This window comes from Rhipicephalus microplus, chromosome 2 (genome assembly GCF_043290135.1).
Source record: "Rhipicephalus microplus isolate Deutch F79 chromosome 2, USDA_Rmic, whole genome shotgun sequence".
NCBI classification, from domain to species: Eukaryota; Metazoa; Arthropoda; class Arachnida; order Ixodida; family Ixodidae; genus Rhipicephalus; species Rhipicephalus microplus.
The window spans coordinates 131,968,698-131,987,307 of NC_134701.1; the positions used below are offsets into that span (position 1 = coordinate 131,968,698).

At 46.1% G+C, this 18,610-nt stretch overlaps 1 protein-coding gene across 2 annotated transcripts in view; it reads left to right on the forward strand.

Annotated features, from left to right (window-relative positions):
- Positions 1-16,360, forward strand: part of LOC119170724 (uncharacterized) — an 89,617-nt gene extending 73,257 nt beyond the window's left edge. Inside the window, exon 4 of one of the 2 annotated variants that reach the window (XM_075886823.1) lies at positions 14,330-14,525. Coding sequence is in view for 1 of the 2 variants with exons in the window: in XM_037421967.2 (XP_037277864.1) it covers positions 14,330-14,541 (212 nt within the window). In the remaining variant the exon portion in view is untranslated. Of the gene's footprint in view, positions 1-14,329 lie in introns of both variants that reach the window. The other variant, XM_037421967.2, reaches the window with a different exon arrangement.
- The last annotated feature ends 2,250 nt before the right edge of the window (positions 16,361-18,610 follow it).

Consider the following 18,610-nt stretch of genomic DNA (forward strand, 5'->3'; position numbering starts at 1 on the left):
CACAAAAAAAGAACGTGTGTCTGTTCGCCCGAAAGAGAGGCATGCACACTTAACCCGACATTGAACTGAACGGTCAACGTCTGTCTGGTAATACGGAGCATAAAGTCTCAGGCTTAATCTTGGACAACAACTTGACCTTCGTACCTCACGTCAAGTATATAAAAACAAAATGTTTAAAAGCCATGAATATTTTAAAAGTGTTGTCACGCACTACGTGGGGTAGTGACACACATTGTCTCATGAATCTGTATAGAAGCCTCATTAGCACCCGCTTAGATTTTGGGGCCGTTATTTATCAGTCTGCGACTCAAGGTGCTTTGAAGATGCTGGACCCCGTGCACCATTTGGGCATCCGCCTTTCTACGGGTGCTTTTCGCACCAGCCCCGTAGAAAGCCTTTATGTTGAGTCAAATGAGTGGTCGCTTCATTTTCAGAAAACTTACGAGTCCTTTGTATATTTCCTTGAGGTGAAAGCAGACACGAAGCACCCCTCATACTATACTTTAATGATTTGTTGAGCTCCATTCTGTTTCAAAACAGGCCTTCGATGAGGCAGCCCTTTTCAATTTGCCTGAAGGGTCTAGCTGAGGAAACTGGAATGTCATTCGAACACAGTTTAATGGCTCCTGTAGCATACCCGCCACCGTGGCAGTGGCAGACTATTGACTGCGATGTGTCTTTTCTAGAAGTTACAAAACATGCGCCTATTGCCGATATCCGAACATACTTCCTAGAACTTCAACACAAATGCGCACGTCCTGAGTTCTTTACAGATGCCTCCAAGTCTAACTTCTCTGTGTCCTACGCTGCTGTCGGCCAATCTTTTTCGGATGCTGGCCCCATACATCCAGGCACAAGTATCTTCACAGCGGAAGCTTATGCGATACTTGTGGCGGCTAAACACATCAAGCCATTACAAATACAAAAAGCAGTAATTTATACGGACTCCCTCAGTGTGGCAACGGCTCTGCACCCCCCCCCTGGGGCGCCTGCGCAAGTAGGCGTTTGGTGTGTAGCGACACCACGGACCCGAGCTAACGGGGGAGTTTCTACTCCCTCCCACGCCTAGCCGTGCGTGGCTTTGCCGTGTCCGGGGAATAGGGGATCCTAGGGGTTGAGCCGACGCTGGGTGATTGGACCTTTAAGGCCCCCCCGGCAGAGGTAACACACCCCTTTGGCCCCGGCTTCACGTAGACGGCACCCCTGGGCTGACCCACCCAGGGAAAATCGGCAGTCGCCTTTTCCTGTCTCTCTCTCCCCCACATCTTCGTCTTTTCACCTCTTTAAATCTATCCTGTCCTCTAATTTCTTCTGTTACTTCCTCATTTTCATAGGCGGCTTGGGTTAACCTTGTGCAACTAGCCAACCTTGGCCTACGCGCATTAGGTTATCGTAGCGGTGTACGGCTGGCGTCTGCATGTTTCTCGTTTCATGAACCTTGTAGCGTCCCCTCGTTGAGCTCCGTGGTGGGTGGCCGCCATCGTTACTGAATTACATTCCTCTATCATGCAGAGAAGTTTTCCACTCCTCAATGATTGTGCCGCTTCAAAGCGCGTACGCACCGAAGAATTTTCCTTTTTCAGCCGACCCAAAGAAGTATTCCCTCGCTATCATGTTGTACACAGTGAGAAGCCCAACAAAACAGCCAGAACAGTGTCCCCGTTCATAGTATCGCGGTCCCTGACAGCCACATTAGGTGATGGCTACAAAGTTACAAAAATGGCTAGTGGTCACCTTCTTTTAGAACTCCGTGACAAAACACAATTTGACAAACTTAGGAACTTTGCAACATTCGGCGACATCCCCATCAGCGTAACACCCCATCGATCCATGAACTCTGCATGTGGAGTTGTTTCTGACACAGACCTCCTTGACCTGACGGAGGCTGAACTCCTCGAGGGCTGGAAAGAACAGAATGTGACCAACGTGAAGCGATTCACTATTCGAAGGAACAATCAGGAAACCCCCACGAAACACTTGGTACTGACCTTTGCCACCAGTGAACTACCACAAACAATAGAAACTGGCTATACAAAGACACCGATCAGACCCTACATACCAAACCCCCGCCGATGTTACCAGTGTCAAAGGTTTGGCCATGGCTCTCAGAGCTGTCGTGGTCGACCTTCTTGTGCCAAATGCGGTGCCCAAGGCCACATCTCTGACAATTGTAATGAAACTCTACTTTGTGTAAATTGTGACGGAGACCACGCATCAAATTCACGTTCTTGTCCTCAGTGGAAAAAAGAAAAAGACATTATTACACTGAAGATTCGCGAAAATATCTCATTCAAGGAAGCACGCCGAAGGTGTTCGGCTTTTCACGGCACAACTTGCGCTGATGCGGCGCGTCAGGGGGCAGCGTCGCATCACCCTCCACCACTACCTAGGCCCACGCAAAGTGAGCCATCGGGTGTGATGGCCGCCCCCATGGTGGAAGCAGCCAAGCCTGCTCCACCTACCAAGCCAGAGACTCAGGTGACTCCAGGGTCGTCGGGTCGACCGACCACGTCTCACCAGGCGAGGTCGCAAATACGCAGCAGCAGCTCGCGTACGCGGGCGTCCAGTGCTTCACGTGAGGCAATGGACACAAACACGGTACCTCAGGTGCCGGAAACGCGGCATGGCTCCATAGAGCACGCTAAAAGAACCAAGAAACCAATAACAGGGCCCGACAACGGCCCTGCTACTTAAGTTACAACTTCCCACTTGAACAGCCACTTCATTTTCGTACACACAGCACCACTTTCCATCAAATATGGAAACACAGATTCTACAATGGAATGTCAGAGGCCTTCTCACTAACCTCGACGATGTCCAAGAACTTCTACACATTCACTCACCAAAAGTGCTGTGTGTACAGGAAACACACTTAAAATCTAAACACACCAACTTTCTACGCAGTTACATTATTTTCCGAAAGGACCGTGATGATGCCGTGGCATCATCTGGAGGTGTAGCTGTTATAGTTAAGCAAGGTTTAGCATGTAAACACTAGAAACTCCAAACGTCTCTTGAGGCAGTGGCTGTTCGAGTGGTGCTTCTAGGCAGACTTGTCACCGTTTGCTCTGTATACATACCTCCACATATTCAACTACGCAAACATGAATTCCAGTCTTTGATGGATGAACTTCCCGAACCCTATCTTGTTTTAGGGGACTTTAATGCACATAACAGGCTATGAGGCGACTCTCGTTGCGACGCCCGAGGTCGACTGATTGAACAGTTTCTTCTCTCTTCAAGTGCTTGTCTCCTGAATCGGAAAGAACCAACCTATTATAACCTCGCTAACAATACCTATTCCTCAATAGACCTGAGCATAGTATATCCATCGCTTGTGCCTCTACTTCACTGGAAAGTCATCACTAATCCCTACGGAAGTGACCATTTTCCCGTAGTTTTGAGCACACCTACATCAACTGAATGCCCGCCCCAGGTTCCAAAATGGCTATGAAGCAAAGCCAACTGGGAACAGTTTTATACCATCACACATATAAATTGGCGCGACATATGCACTTTAGACATTGAAGCGGCTGTCGACTACTTCACAGCATCTTTGATCGATGCAGCAACAAAAAACATACCACAAACAAATGGACATCATTGAAAACGACGTGTGCCATGGTGGAACTCAGAGTGCCAAAATGCACGCAGGCAGCAAAACAAAGCATGGAGGGTGCTTCGGAACTCACCAACAGCCGAAAATCTTGCCACTTTTAAGAAAATGAAGTCTCAGGCCACAAGAACGCGTCGGCAGGCCAGAAGAGAAAGCTGGCACAAGTTTTTATCGGGGATTAATTCTTATACCCAAGGGGCTAACGTCTGGAACATGGTTGGTAGAGTAGCAGGAAGACAAGTGCATTTACTCCCACTCGTGAACACACAGGGTGACAGCCTCGAAGATCAGGCGAGCTTCCTCTGTGCACACTTCGAGCAGGTATCTAGCTCGTCACACTATACTGAAGCTTTTCTAAGATACAAAGCAAAAATCGAAAACCAGAAACTGGAATACAAGTGTACAAAATACGAGGCATACAACCAACCTTTCAACTTAGCTGAGCTACAAACATCACTAAATTCCTTCAGTAATTCTGCCCCAGGCCACGACCATGTCATGTATGAAATGTTGAAAAACCTGCCGCTTGAAACGCGAAAAACTTTACTCTCCCTATACAATGCTATCTGGCTTTCTGGCACCATACCTACTTCCTGGAAAGAAGCCATTGTTATCCCTATTTTGAAACAGGACAAGGACCCTTCCTCTGTTTCAAGTTATAGGCCAATTGCACTAACCAGCTGCCTTTGTAAACTTTTTGAAAAAATGATAAACCACCGACTTTTATATTTCCTTGAAACACACAATCTGCTTGACCAATACCAAAGTGGGTTCCGAGAGGGTAGATCTACCACCGACCATCTGGTGCGTATCGAGGCACAGATCCGAGACGCTTTCGTCCACAAATAATACTTTCTTTCTGTGTTTCTCGATATCGAAAAGGCTTACGACACAACATGGCGTTTTGGCATATTAAGAGACTTGTCTCACCTGGGTATGCGCGGTAGAATGCTTTCCATAATTGAGAGTTACTTGTCCAATCGGACATTCCGTGTCCGTGTACTTAGCTGCACACTTTTTATTATCAAAATGAATTCCTTGCACTTGTCCATCCCTCGCAATATGTTTTATTGTACTTATGTCGACGACGTTCAGCTTGGCTTCAAGTCATGCAACTTGACAATGTGTGAGCGGCAGGTTCAGCTGGGTTTAAATAAGGTCTCCAAATAGGCAGAGGAAAACGGATTTCGACTTAACCCACAAAAAAAGCACGTGTGTTTTGTTCTCTCGAAAGAGAGGCATGCACTCGGAACCTGACATTCGACTGAACGGGCAACGTCTGTCCGTCAAAGCCGAGCATAAATTCTTAGGCCAAATCTTGGACAACAAGTTGACATTCGTGCCGTACATCAAGTATTTAAAAACAAAATGTTTAAAAGCCATGAATGTTATAAAAGTGTTGTCACGTACTACGTGGGGTAGTGATAGGCAATGCCCCATGAACCTCTATAAAAGCCTCATTCGCACCCGCTTAGATTATGGGGCCGTTGTCTATCAGTCTGCTACTCAAAGTGCCTTGAAGATGCTGGACCCCGTGCACCATTTGGGCATCCGCCTTTCTACGGGTGCTTTTCGCACCAGCCCCGTAGAAAGCCTTTACGTTGAGTCAAATGAGTGGTCGCTTCATCTGCAAAGAACTTACATGTCCTTCGTTTATTTCCCTAAGGTGAAAGCAGACAAGGAGCACCCCTCAAACTCTACAATTAATGATTTGTTGAGCTCAACTCTGTTTCAAAACAGGCCTTCGATGAGGCAGCCCTTCTCAGTTCGCCTGAAGTGTCTAGCTGAAGAAACTGCAGTGTCACTTGAACACAATTTAATGGCTCCTGTAGCATACCCGCCACCATGGCAGTGGCAGACTATAGACTGCGATGTGTCTTTCCTAGAAGTTACGAAACATGCACCTCTTGCCCACATTCGAACATACTTTTTGGAACTTCAACACAAATACACACGTCCTGAGTTCTTCACAGATGCCTCCAAGACTAACTCCTCTGTGTCCTACGCTGCTGTCGGCCCATCCTTTTCGGATGCTGGCCCTCTACATCCAGGCACAAGTATCTTCACAGCGGAAGCTTACGCGATACTTGTGGCAGCTAAACACATCAAACAATTACAAATACAAAAGCAGTAATTTATACAGACTCCCTCAGTGTGGTAACGGCTCTGCACAGTCTTAAAGAACAAAAAAACCCGGTCCTTGTCTCAATTTACTCCATTTTGTGCACACTCTGCACACTCAAACAACATGTTGTAGTGTGCTGGGTGCCAGGGCACCGTGAGATCCAAGGCAACGTGAGGGCGGATCAGCTCGCTGCATCCGTCCATGAGAGCACCGCCATTACATCCATATCAATCCCGGTCCTTGATCTTAAGCCGTCTCTCAAACGAAACCTTAGGGACTACTGGCAGAGCAAGTGGGATACACACACACAAAACAAACTACACGTTATTAAGCCACACCTTGGTCATTGGCTGCCCGTATCGAAATCGCGTCATACAGAGGTAATACTAACGAGACTCAGGATAGCACACACATACACGACACACACACACCTTTTGTCCGGTGGCGATCCACCATTGTGTGACAGATGTGATGAAGCATTAACAGTCCTTCACATTTTAATTCAGTGCAAACAATTGGACACTGTAAGAAAACAACACTTTCCATTACCCTACCGACAACATATACCTTTACACCCTGCAATGTTCGTCGGCAGGGAACCACTTTTTAGTCACAAATCATTGTTAGCGTTTTTTAAAGAAATTCATAGTTTTCATATCATATACCCGGGCATCCCGTAGCATGACCTCTCCAGAGAGGTTTTTGCTGCGGTGATTACACAAGAAAGCACGTGCCTCACGGCCCTTGGGCACAAGGGTATGAACGTGTGAGGCACTTGTGCTAATGCCATACATATCCACCATCGTCTTTTATTATCACCAACTTTTGTCATTCATTCCCACCACACACACCTTTCATGGCATGGTCATGATTTTATTACTTGTATGTTTTTGCCCACCTTACCGCGAGGAATTTTATGGCCCTTATACAGCCGCTAATCACAATCATCGTCCACATTCCATGTCCCATGAACTGGCGCTCTTTGGCCATCAAATGGCCCTTGTGCCAAAAAACACCATATATCATCATCGGTTCTGCACACTCTTAAAGACCAAAAAAACCCGGTCCTTGTCTCACTTTACTCCATTTTGTGCACACTCTGCACACTCAAACAACATGTTGTAGTGTGCTGGGTGCCAGGGCACCGTGAGATCCAAGGCAACGTGAGGGCGGATCAGCTCGCTGCATCCGTCCATGAGAGCACCGCCATTACATCCATATCAATCCCGGCCCTTGATCTTAAGCCGTCTCTCAAACGAAACCTCAGGGACTACTGGTAGAGCAAGAGGGATAGACACGCGCAAAACAAACTACACATTATTAAGCCACACCTTGGCCATTGGCTGCCAGTATCAAAATCGCGTCATACAGAGGTAATAGTAATGAGGCTCAGGATAGGACACACATACACGGCACACACATATCTTTTTTCCGGTGGCGATCCACCATTGTGTGACAGATGTGGTGAAGCATTAACAGTTCTTCACTTGTTAATCTAGTGCAAGCAGTTAGAAACTCTAAGAAAACGACATTTTCCATTTCCCTTCCGACAACATATACCTTTACACCCTGCAATGTTCGTCGGTAGAGAACTGCTTTTCAGTTATAAGTTAGCGTTTTTAAAAGAAATTCATAGTTTTCATATCATATACCCGGGCATTCTGTAGCATGACCTCTTCAGAGAGGTTTTTGCTACGGTGGCTACACAATAAAGCACTTGCCTCACGGCCCTTGGACGCAAGGGTATGAACGGGTGAGGCACTTGTGCTAATTCCATATATGTCCACCATCGTTTTTATTATCACCAGTTTTTGTCATCTATTCGCACCACACACACCTTTCATGGAATGGTCATGATTTTATTACTTCTATGTTTTTACTCGTCTTACCGCGAGGAATTTTATGGCCCTTATACAGCCGCTTATCACAATCATTGTCCATATTTTTAGTAAGATGAACTGGCGCTTTTTGGCCGTGAAATAGCCCTTGCGCCACAAAACATCAAACATCATCATCAGAACAACCCCCCTCTGGGATGCAGAAGAACAGATTCTCGAGGCTCCCGATGCGAAAACTTCCTCTTGTCCTCCGGCTCCTGCATATATAACAAAAAAGAAGCAACATACTTCAATGCAGCGCGCAACCCATACGCAGCTATAGATCTTGATATCGGCTCTCCTTCACTCATGGCAACCACAGAGTGGGCTGCTATTCATAACCTCTACGGAAGTGATCAATTTCCTGTGTGTCGAAAACACACAGGAAGTACAAGTGAGACGTTTGAAAATGTATTCAGGTTCAGAGAACGGGATGCTGACTGGATAAAATTTCGAGAACTTACAGAACTGTCGCGTTCCTCTATTGAAAACCTAGACATTTATGACTGTGAAGCATTAGGCGTACTTCATATCATACAGGCCACAGAGCAATCAATCCCACAGACATCTGGCAAGACGCGATACAAACGACGGCCCTCGTGGAATGTGGAATGCAAAAAAGCTCGTCAAAACGAAAACAAAGCTTGATCAAAATTTCGCAGGTACACTCTGCTTACAACTTGATGAATTTGAAGTGTGCAAAATCAAATGGTAGGCTTATCCGACGAGAATCAAAGCGGGAGAGCTGGCAGTCCTTTCTCTCGACAGTTAACTCCTACACTGATAGGCATAGGGTGTACAAAAGATTAAGAGCACTTCAAAGGCACAACACTCATCCGGTGCCTCTCGTCCATACTGCTGGTGATACGTTGGAACACCAGGCAGATGCCATAGGCCAACATTTTGAGTACATCTTCAGCTCAGCACATTACACAGACTCCTTTAAACGACACAAGCTTGCTGAGGAACGTTAGCATATCCGTGATAGATGGTCATCTGCTGGAGGCTACAGTACTTCGTTTACTATTGATGAATTGGAGGCAGTGCTGGCAACATGTGGCAACTCAGCAGCAGGCCTAGACAGGATTACGTATCGCTTGCTGAAACACTTTCACGAACAGATGCTTGATGCTGTTCTCTTACTGTTCAACAATGTATGGTCCTCTGGGTGCCTACCCAAGGCCTGGAAAAAGGCAGTTATCATACCCATCCCTAAACAAGAAAAAGAAGCCACTTTTGCTGCTAGTTATAGGCTTATCGCCTTGACTAACTTCTTGTGCAAAGTATTTAGAAAAATGCTGAACCGCCACCTTATGTATTACCTTGAATATAATGGCCTCCTTGACCATCGTGAAGCTGGATTCAGATAAGGCCGGTTGACAACTGACCAACTGGTAGCATTCGAATCCTATGTCAGGGATGCCTTCATTTACAAACAACACTGTCATTCTGCATTCTTCGACTTGGAGAAAGCTTATGACATGACATGGCGTTATGGCATTCTCTGTGAGCTGCAATCTCTTGGAGTGTCAGGGAACATGCTGAATACGATTGCAAGCTACCTTTCTGAAAGCTACCTCTCAGTTCGTGGTTCGTGTTGGAAATGCCTTTTAAAGTGGTTTACGCAGGAAAATGGTGTCTCCCAAGGTGGTGTTTTTAGTTTCACACTATTCACCGTAGAAATGAACTCCATAAGCACCATACTGTCTAAAACAATCTCCTACTCTATATTTGGGGATGACATTGAGATCGGCTTCAAATCGTGTATCCTAGCCATCTGTGAACGTCGGATTCAGTTGGCAGTAAGTAAGCTGTCAAGCTGGGCAGACAAAACTGGTTTTAAGTTTAATTGTGACAAGACTGGGTGCCAACTCTTTTCAAAACTGCGTGGCATAAGGGCATTCCCCGAAATTTCAATAAAGGACACCCCATTGCTACGAAGAAGGATCATAAATTTCTAGGTGTTGTAATGGATGAAAAGCTCAGCTTTGTCCCACATATCAAGCAGCTGCGATTTAAATGATTGAAAGCCTTGAACTTGCTCAAAATTTCAACTCATCAGTCATGGGGTACAGATCGTGACTGTCTGTTAAACCTTCTCAGCAGTGTAGTGCTCTCACATATTGATTATGACTCCGTTGTGTACGAATCTGCGTCGAGATCCACACTTATGATGATGACCCAGTGCATCACCATGGACTTCGTCTGGCCAGTGGTGCTTTCCGAACCAGCCCCACAGACAGCCTGTATGTTGAGACAGACCGGTGGTCATTAGAACGATGACGGCAGTTCACAAGCATCAAGTATGCAACCAAGATGCTTTTCCATGTCGACCACCCATCTCTCGAGCTATTGTAAGATACATCAAACACACACCTGTTTTTGAGGCGACCATAAGCTACGCCAACGTAGCCCATCAGAGTGGCCTCACACTTTGAAAATCTGCATATACCCGTCTCCACTATTCAACTAAGCTCCCACAAGGACACTGTGGCACCATTGGAAATGCGGGCTATCAATTGTGACTTGTCATTCCTAGAGGTGGGAAAGCATGGCCTCCCAATCGCAATCGACCAGCACTTTATGTACTTGCAGGCAAAATACAGGTGTTCTGAGTACTACACTGATTCTTCCAAGTTCTCGGCCGTCGCATGTGCTGCATATGGTCCGGCGTACTCTGAATCTGCAACAACGAACGAACATACCAGCATATTTACTGCTGAGTGTTATGAAACAATGCCCGCTATTAGGCACATCTTAAAGAAAGAAGAACCAGCCTCCGTCATATACACACAGATTCCCTCAGGGCAGTGACTGCGTTGTCTTCCGCAAAGACACATAAAAACCCAGTTACTAATGTCTTTCTAAACTGCCTCATGTTAGCCTACAGATTGATGCCTAAAATTAGGCTATGCTAAATTCCGAGACACTGCAACATAGCGGGCAATGAGGCAGTGCACCGACTTTCAAAATCCGCTGCACTCCGCTCATCAGTAGACGTAGTCATCATCCCGTATGAGAAGTTCAGGCCACTAACCAGAAACCGAATGCGTAGGCAATGGAAAGAGGAATGGAACGCAGCAATCGAAAACAAATTCCACACAGTAAAGCCAAGAATAGGAAGATATGCTCATGCTCTTGAAAAACGTAACATGCATCAAGAGGTTGCACTGTGCAGAATTAAGATCGGTCATACTCATGCAACACACTCGCACCTTTTAAGCAACTCATGCAGCACGCACACCTTGTCCTGACAAGGACCACTGCCGACACTGCGTCGGCAGTGGTCCTTGTCATTTTGTAATACCCATAGGTTTATCCAATTTTACACTCATCACACAGAGCCATACACTTTTAATCTTTATGCACCGTTCTTTTATTCTTGCCAAACTGAGTAGATTTTTTGTCAATAATCGAACCAACCAACAACCCTTTGTTTTGCGCTCTTTGGCCTGAGTTGCCCTTGCGCCACTAAAATCTACCATCATCATCATCATCAGTTTAATTACCACAAGCGCCACTATTCATTCCAGTTACCCTCATTACCCGTCACTGCCATGTTTTTATTTTCATGTGTTTTAAGTCACCTACGGGCGCGGAATATTAAGCCTCTTTATAGTCCCCGAGCAGTGTAATTGTTCAACAACAGATCATAGCCCATCTTTTGTCCCGTCTCATGGCGCTCTTTGGGAAGCACGGTCCTTGAGCCTATAAAACCCACTTGACATCACCATCGTCATCATCGCCTCATAACGCGGACACAGGCCGCATCTGCGAGATTCTTGAGTGAAAAAACTGACTACTCGTGCTGAACAACTGTTCACTGGCCAACCCGTATATATAGGCACTGGGTCTTGACCTCCAAGGTAGTCATCATCATCATCATCATCATCACCATAAGCCTGAGTACGCTCACTGCAGGAAAAAGTCCCCTTCCATGTTCCGCCAGTCAACTTGGTGCTGTGCTTGATGTTGCAACTTTATACCCGAAAACTTCCTAATCTCATCTGCACACCTAACTTTCTGTCTCCTTTACCCGCTTGCGTTCTCTTGGAGTCCACTCTGTGATCCTCAATGTCCAGCGGTTATCTGGCCTTCGATCTACGTGCTCTGCCTACGACCATTTCTTCTTCTTTCTCTCGTTGTCATTTAGGGTTAGACCTATCAGTTCATTTCCATTGGTCGCTGTGTCGTCCTCAACTTAAGATCAAACCACTTTTTAATCCTCCGGGTCTTTTCTCCGCAGGTAAGTACCGGTGAGAAGCAGCTATTATGTACCTTCCTCTTGAGAGATAATGGCAATATACGACACATGACTTCAGGATGCTTACCAAATGTACTCCACCCCATTCTTATTCCTTTAGTTTCTTCCATATCGTGGTTCGGCTCCGCGGTTACTACCTGTCTTAAGTAGACGTACTCTTTTACCACTTCAAGTGCATCGCTATCTATCTGGAAGCGCTGTTCTCTTCGAGGCTGTTGTACATTACCTTCGTTTTCTGCATATTAGTTTTAAGACCTACCTATCTTGCATGTTAAGTGTACAGTGCAGCATGAGAAACGCAGAATACATTCATTCAAACGTTACAGAAAAGCGCTTCAAAACGCTAGAATAAGCACTTACAGCGAAGAAATGAAACAAGATATGGTATATAAATACAAAAGGCAAAACATTATTTGCCTCTGTCGTGAAAGTTTGTTCTTCCTGTTAATTAAAATACACTTTTGTTCCTCGGACAAATCCAGAACTCCAGAAAACGGCTGTAATTGGTCCATTCAGATTTCTGCACCTTTCCTCTGTGCTTTCACATCTCATCTCTCACTGCCTTGTGCCTCGTTCTGCTTCCTTCCTTCCTTCCCTCTATACACCGTTGGACAAGCTGTTGACAGTGCTGTGGAAGGTACGGCGCCATCAGCCAACCATAACAAAGCACACAACTTGATTGGATTTTTCGTGAATGTCGCTTCCGTGAATCGGACTGGTGGCACCGCCTCTGTGAATATTTGTGTACTCTACTAAATAACCTATTAATTTTATTGCAAGTGTCGCTTGACACTTTCTTGAAATGTTTCGTTTAATTTTGGATGGGCAACTTTTGTTTTGAAGAAAATGGCCCGGCTTTTTTGTTTATAATCAGTGTCAGCTGTTCCTATAGGTTTCTGTCACATCATAGCTTCTCTTGAAATATAGGCTAGGGGTAGGGAAAAAACATTTGCTTTATTCATTCAATAACGAATCATTCAAACCAAATTCAGTGAGAAAATTTATTTTCTGACATAATAAAACATGTTTTTTATGTTTTCTGTGATTGCTACTCTTACTCTGATCCGATCTTGTACGCACCACGTACAGGTTGCCATGAGCCCATTGAAAGGGCTAACACCTTGTCGTGCTCATCACAACTTGTATCTGGCGTCCCAACTCTGCTGAGACTCGCAGCAACATTGCACAATGTGCGTCACTTCTATGAGAAATCGTTTCTTAGAGCCTTACTCGCACTTGAAGCCGAGCTGCTTTATTATTCTCTGCATCGTCGTTGTGGACACGGTCGGTAGGGCGTCGTCTTCTTCAAAATCCGGCACCACCTTGGCGATAGCTGGAATTTCACCTATCTGAAAAAAGATGTACACCACTTATCGAAAGATCTTTGTCTTTCGAAAGCGGCGTCTAGCGCACGCTTTCAGATGCCAACGAACGGTCGAGAGTGTGGCGTGAGCGGACGGGAAAGTGGGGCACAGAGAGGCGAGAGAGCAAACAGCGTGAGAAGGAGCGGCGGAGCATGGCACGTATACCCTCTCCTACACTCTCGCACCACACGCTCTGGTTGCTAAGGGTGAGGTGACGCGTGCGTGCCCACAGCCGTTGCTATGGGAGAGGGAGTGAGAGTAGAGAGAACACCTGCCGACGCGCGGACACCACCGCGGGCAACACCGGATGCCTGACATAGCCCGACTAAGGAATGCATTGCATTTAAAAAGTCGACGCATATTTATCGCGCGCGTTTCCCATTCTTCAAATATGAAACACTTCGATCATTTTATGGTTTCCTTTAAGTGATCCAAGCATTGCGCTGGTGTATTGCAAAATAGGGGGGTCAATAAAAGTACCCTTTCCTGTTAGTCTCTTGAGACGATTTCAGATTGTCAGAGGTGTCCCGCCACGATGGTCTAGTGGTCATGGCGCTCGACTGCTGACTGCTCGACGGCCGTGACGGATGCCTTTTTAATTGAGATGAAAATGATCGAGGCCTGTTTACTTAGACCCGTATTAACAAACCAACCTCAACTTTACCTCGAGTTTTCCTCATCAGGTTTAGGCCGTTATTGCGCTTGCTGAACAAAGTAGGCTGGTGTACAAGAACCAATCTCGTTCTTATATTTTACCCTGTTACTATTTCTGTGCCCTTATAACGCACAGAAACTTGAGGAAAACGTGAAGAAATCCAAGGCTGGCTTGCGAATGCAAGCCTTAGTTTTAGGTGTGCGTTAAAGAACCCCTGGTGTTCGAAATTTTCGGAGCCCTCCACTACATCGTCGTTCATTACCATATCGTGGTTTAGGTGCATTAGAATCCACATATTATTATTATTATTATTAGTAGTAGTAGTAGTAGTAGTAGTAGTAGTAGTAGTAGTAGTAGTAGCAGTGTTGAGATTTCCCAAAGTAGTAACTTTGTAATTCGTATTTCTGATGTTTGTTTTTGGACTTCAGGCAAGCCGGCGAACGTGACGTGGATGTGTGTCAACAGCGAGCAGACGGGCTGCTTCAAGGAGCAGGTGTCCAGTCATTTTGTGAAGGAGGTGTGCCTGTGCGCCGACAGGCACTACTGCAACGCTGCCACTGCTGCGGGAAAACCCATGTCACTGCTTGCCGGGCTTATGTCTACAATATTCACCGTTTTCTTTTGTACTGTTCTCTCTTGAGGTTGCGCATGAAAGGACTTCATGCGCGTTTTTTTTTTCTTCGTAAGTTTAGAATAGCATCAGGACAACTGAAAATAAGTACTTAATGCGAAGATACTTTGCCCATTAACGAGATTTTTTAGCCAGACAGGTGCAGATTTGCCTTCGATCTCATTTACACAGTCTTTGGCAAACTTTTGCGCAATTTCCATGGCGGAATCCTTGAAAAAAGAGTATTGTTTGATAGATTGCGGTGTGAAAATACTCTTGGACGAGTACAAATTCTCTCGCGACAATCGTAGGAAGGTGATTTCTTTAGTTTCTTGACGTATGGTCGAAGCTTAATGCGTGCAGCGACGGGTGTTCAAAAAAGGCCACGCCATTGGCCACAGAAGAAGTGGCTTATTGGGTGTTTGCTTGATTGAGGACAGGGTGGTGACGGAGTAAGCGAGAAGGCGCTCTGCAAATACTTGGATAATTTATGTTTGTATACAAAGACCATTGCTTCTCTTGAGAATGTACCATAAGGTCGTACGCATACCTCACCAATCAGTGACTAACGTCTTGAACCAGATATACAGTTTCGAATATTGGAGCTTGCCGCGGCAAGCCTTTCGTCCTCTTCTGTTTGATGATCTCATTCATTGCGCTGATGATCTGTCATTTTTTGTGTTATAAAATATACGACAAGACGATTCGGCGATGCGGTGGTTTAGGTATTATGGCCTTGGTTTCGCAGAGTAGTTCTTCGGAATTCAGCAAAGTGGCGGAACGATTGCGAAAGAGAATATTGACAGGCACTTGTCTTTTTGCAGAAAGCTTCACTGAAATCTTTGGGATTTTGTGCCTTGTAGCAAAACTTGGTGTCGTGAAGCTTTTTGTTTTGTTTCATAACCCTCCATGGAAAGCATTGCTGTAAATTTTCCTTCATTTACGTGCATCTGTTAATGACAAATCTGAAATATATGTCATGGCATCAACAACATAAGTCACATGATCCGACCGAAAGTCCTAAAGCTGCCGTGGTCAGTTAATCAACATGGCATATACTGAGCGAATATACTTCCCACAAAGAAAAGGATGACGTGCCATGACATATGTGATAGTATATGTATGTCTTCAACGCCATGGATTTCACAAGTCGCATAAATGTAAAGTTATCGTTTTAATGAACGAAATAACAAAATTCATCAAAAAAGCAGTATTTTTTAACACAGCCTAATAAAATAGGCAGACACTGAGACCCGGGGAAGTATAAGGTACTTTATTTGGAGTGTTTTACTCTTGTATAGAAATTTGAAACAATCGTATAGAATTTAAGGTAAACAAAATACGAGTTGCCGCCAGTAGAGTCAGAACCTTCAGCCTTCTGACAACACGTCCTATGCTTTCTGAAAGCACCCCGCCGCGCTGGTCTAGTGGCTAAGGTACTCGGCTTCTCACGCGCAGGTCGCAGGATCGAATTGCGGCTGCGGCGGCTTCTTTTTAGATGAAGGCGAAAATGGGTAGGCCCGCGTGCTTAGATTTATGTACACGTTAAGAACCCCAGGTCGTAGAAATTTCTGGCGTCTTCCACTACGGTGTTTCTCGTAATCGTATGGTGGTTTTGGGGACGTTAAACCTCATATGTAAATCAAATCAAGCTTTCTTAAATTCACATCTGTGCTCGAACGCGAGCACCGGCAGTGTCTTGCAGTATCAACCACTTCAGGCGCCATAGCCTTTTCCACATGCTTGACGAGCTTGTGCGACACACAGTAGGCGATTTGCACAATGACACTTACCTGTCGATCAGCGCAATGACGTCGAGACAGGACAATAAATATGTTTACAGAGTAAACAGTTACTCGCTACGTTGTCTGATATACCGAGAGTGATACATGCCGAGTGACCCAAGCAATATCCTCTACAGAACATCAGACGCAATGTGGGCGGGAAGAAAGCTTCTCCACAAAAACATTGTGCGCTGAGCCCTTCTGCTGCTGCACCTTCAGATACTATGGCCAGGGGAGCACTATTCAGTAACGAAAATTTGCCCCGACATTAGTGTTGCCGATCTGAGAGCAATTTATACTTCCCAAAATCCATGATCTCCAACCAAACCCGGTCTCGTGTCATCGTGTTACTCGGTCCGGCGGTGGTAGGTCAATGGGAGCGAACCCTGATGACGTGCCGCGCATACGGCATGATGATAACACAGGGCACGTACCCGTTACACCGAGAGGCCGTGTCGCCAAAGTGTTGTTACAAAAAGAGAACCCACTAAGTATGAATAGATCCATGGAGGACGCTGGCGGTGATGGTTCGGGAGCGTTCATTCGTCTAGCGTGTAGTGAGGTGCTGCGGCCGTTCGTCCTGAACCACCCTCCGCGACTGCCGCCGTGTCTGCACGCATATGCAACATGCTATAACTCATCGGAATGAGTGAGCAATGCTTACCCCTCCGACGGACCATGGTCTCACTTTATTTATTTATAAAACAGTATAGTGCAAATATTACAATGCAAACTCAAATCCGCAAACTTCATAAAAGAAAATAGAAACCATCATCATAAAAGGGATTTTGTACTGTTACGGATAAACATAAGAACGTTGAAGTTAGGCTCCGAGGGACTGTGCGTTTTATTTCATAGTCGCAAGAATGGTGTACTAGAATTTCAGAACTAGAACTTCTACTGGCAAGCGAATTAGTATCGTTAAACAATTCTAAGCTTTATTACAATACTAAGCAAGTGTGTAAAAGCGAGCGTCACCTGTTGCGTTAGGGCCCTTACACGCGCTTTCCGCACAGCCGCAATGCACGTGCCGGGACCCCTACCGCCCGCAAGAGGGGGACAAATAAGCCAATAGGCGACGCTCTTTCACCCTCCGCAGCGTAGCCAATTGGCTTATTTGTCCCCCGCTTGCGGGCGGTAGGGGTCCCGGCACGGGCGTTGCGGCTGTGCGGGTAGCGCGTGTAAGAGCCCTAAACAAGAAAACGTCGCCCGCACCTTTGGTTGGGCACTTGTTTACCAAATAAAATGGAAAAAAAGTAAGAAAAAGGGCAGCGTTCAGTGGTAAACGTGCTTTTGTTTTGGAGCTTTTTCAAATGGAAACTCGCGTGTTTTATTGAAAAAGCATTATAGACGAGGAAAAAGTCGTGTATCCGCTTGGGAAAACAGGATGGAGCGGGGATACTTTGGACCGAGGATATATATATATATATATATATATATATATATATATATATATATATAAAGCCTGGTAAAGCCTTTGAACGGTGGGTCGTCCTCTCCAGCGCCTTCTAGTGGGTCGCCCTTTTCATAAGAAGAAGAGCAGCTCGTGCAGAGGGTCGGTCTCCGCATGGACTGTCGCTGTCGTGAATCATCGCGAAGTGTCCGCCAATAAACCTCTTAACAATTTGGTGGAGAGTGCTGAGAGTGCTGTGCCCTTCAAACACCTTCGGTCCGAATTCGATGCCCTTGGAGCTTCGATCCCGTAGCTAGCCTTCAACCATGCACCAAGACGCCGCCCAGCAAACGCTTCCTCCTGCGCCGACGCCATGTCCCGGTGTCCTCCGCATCCGCGACCCTCCTGTCTTCACCGGCGCGGATGGCACCGACGTCGAGGACTGGCTGGCCATGTACGAACGCGTGAGCGTCCCCAACCATTGGGACGAGGCAGGTAAACTCGGCAACCTGTTTTTCTACCTCGCGGGTGTGGCCGGCATGTGGTACAACAACCACGCATCCGATTTCCCGACTTGGTCCGCTTTTAAAACCGCTGTCGTCGACGTGTTCGGCCGTCCGGCCGTTCGTAAGCTGCAAGCTGAACAGCGTTTACGAGAACGAGCCCAGCAGACCGGCGAGTCCTTCATAAGTTATATCAAAGACATCCTTGACTTGTGCAAGAAAGTCGACCTGAACATGTCAGAGGCTGACAGAATTACCCATGTTCTAAAAGGCATCGCCGACGATGCCTTTTCCATGCTCCTGGCAAAGAACCCCCGCACTGTGGCAGAAATCATTACGTTATGCCAAAGTTACGACGAGCTGCGGCGGCAGCGCTTGATGACCCGTCGACCGCCACCACGTGATGCTGATCTCTCGGC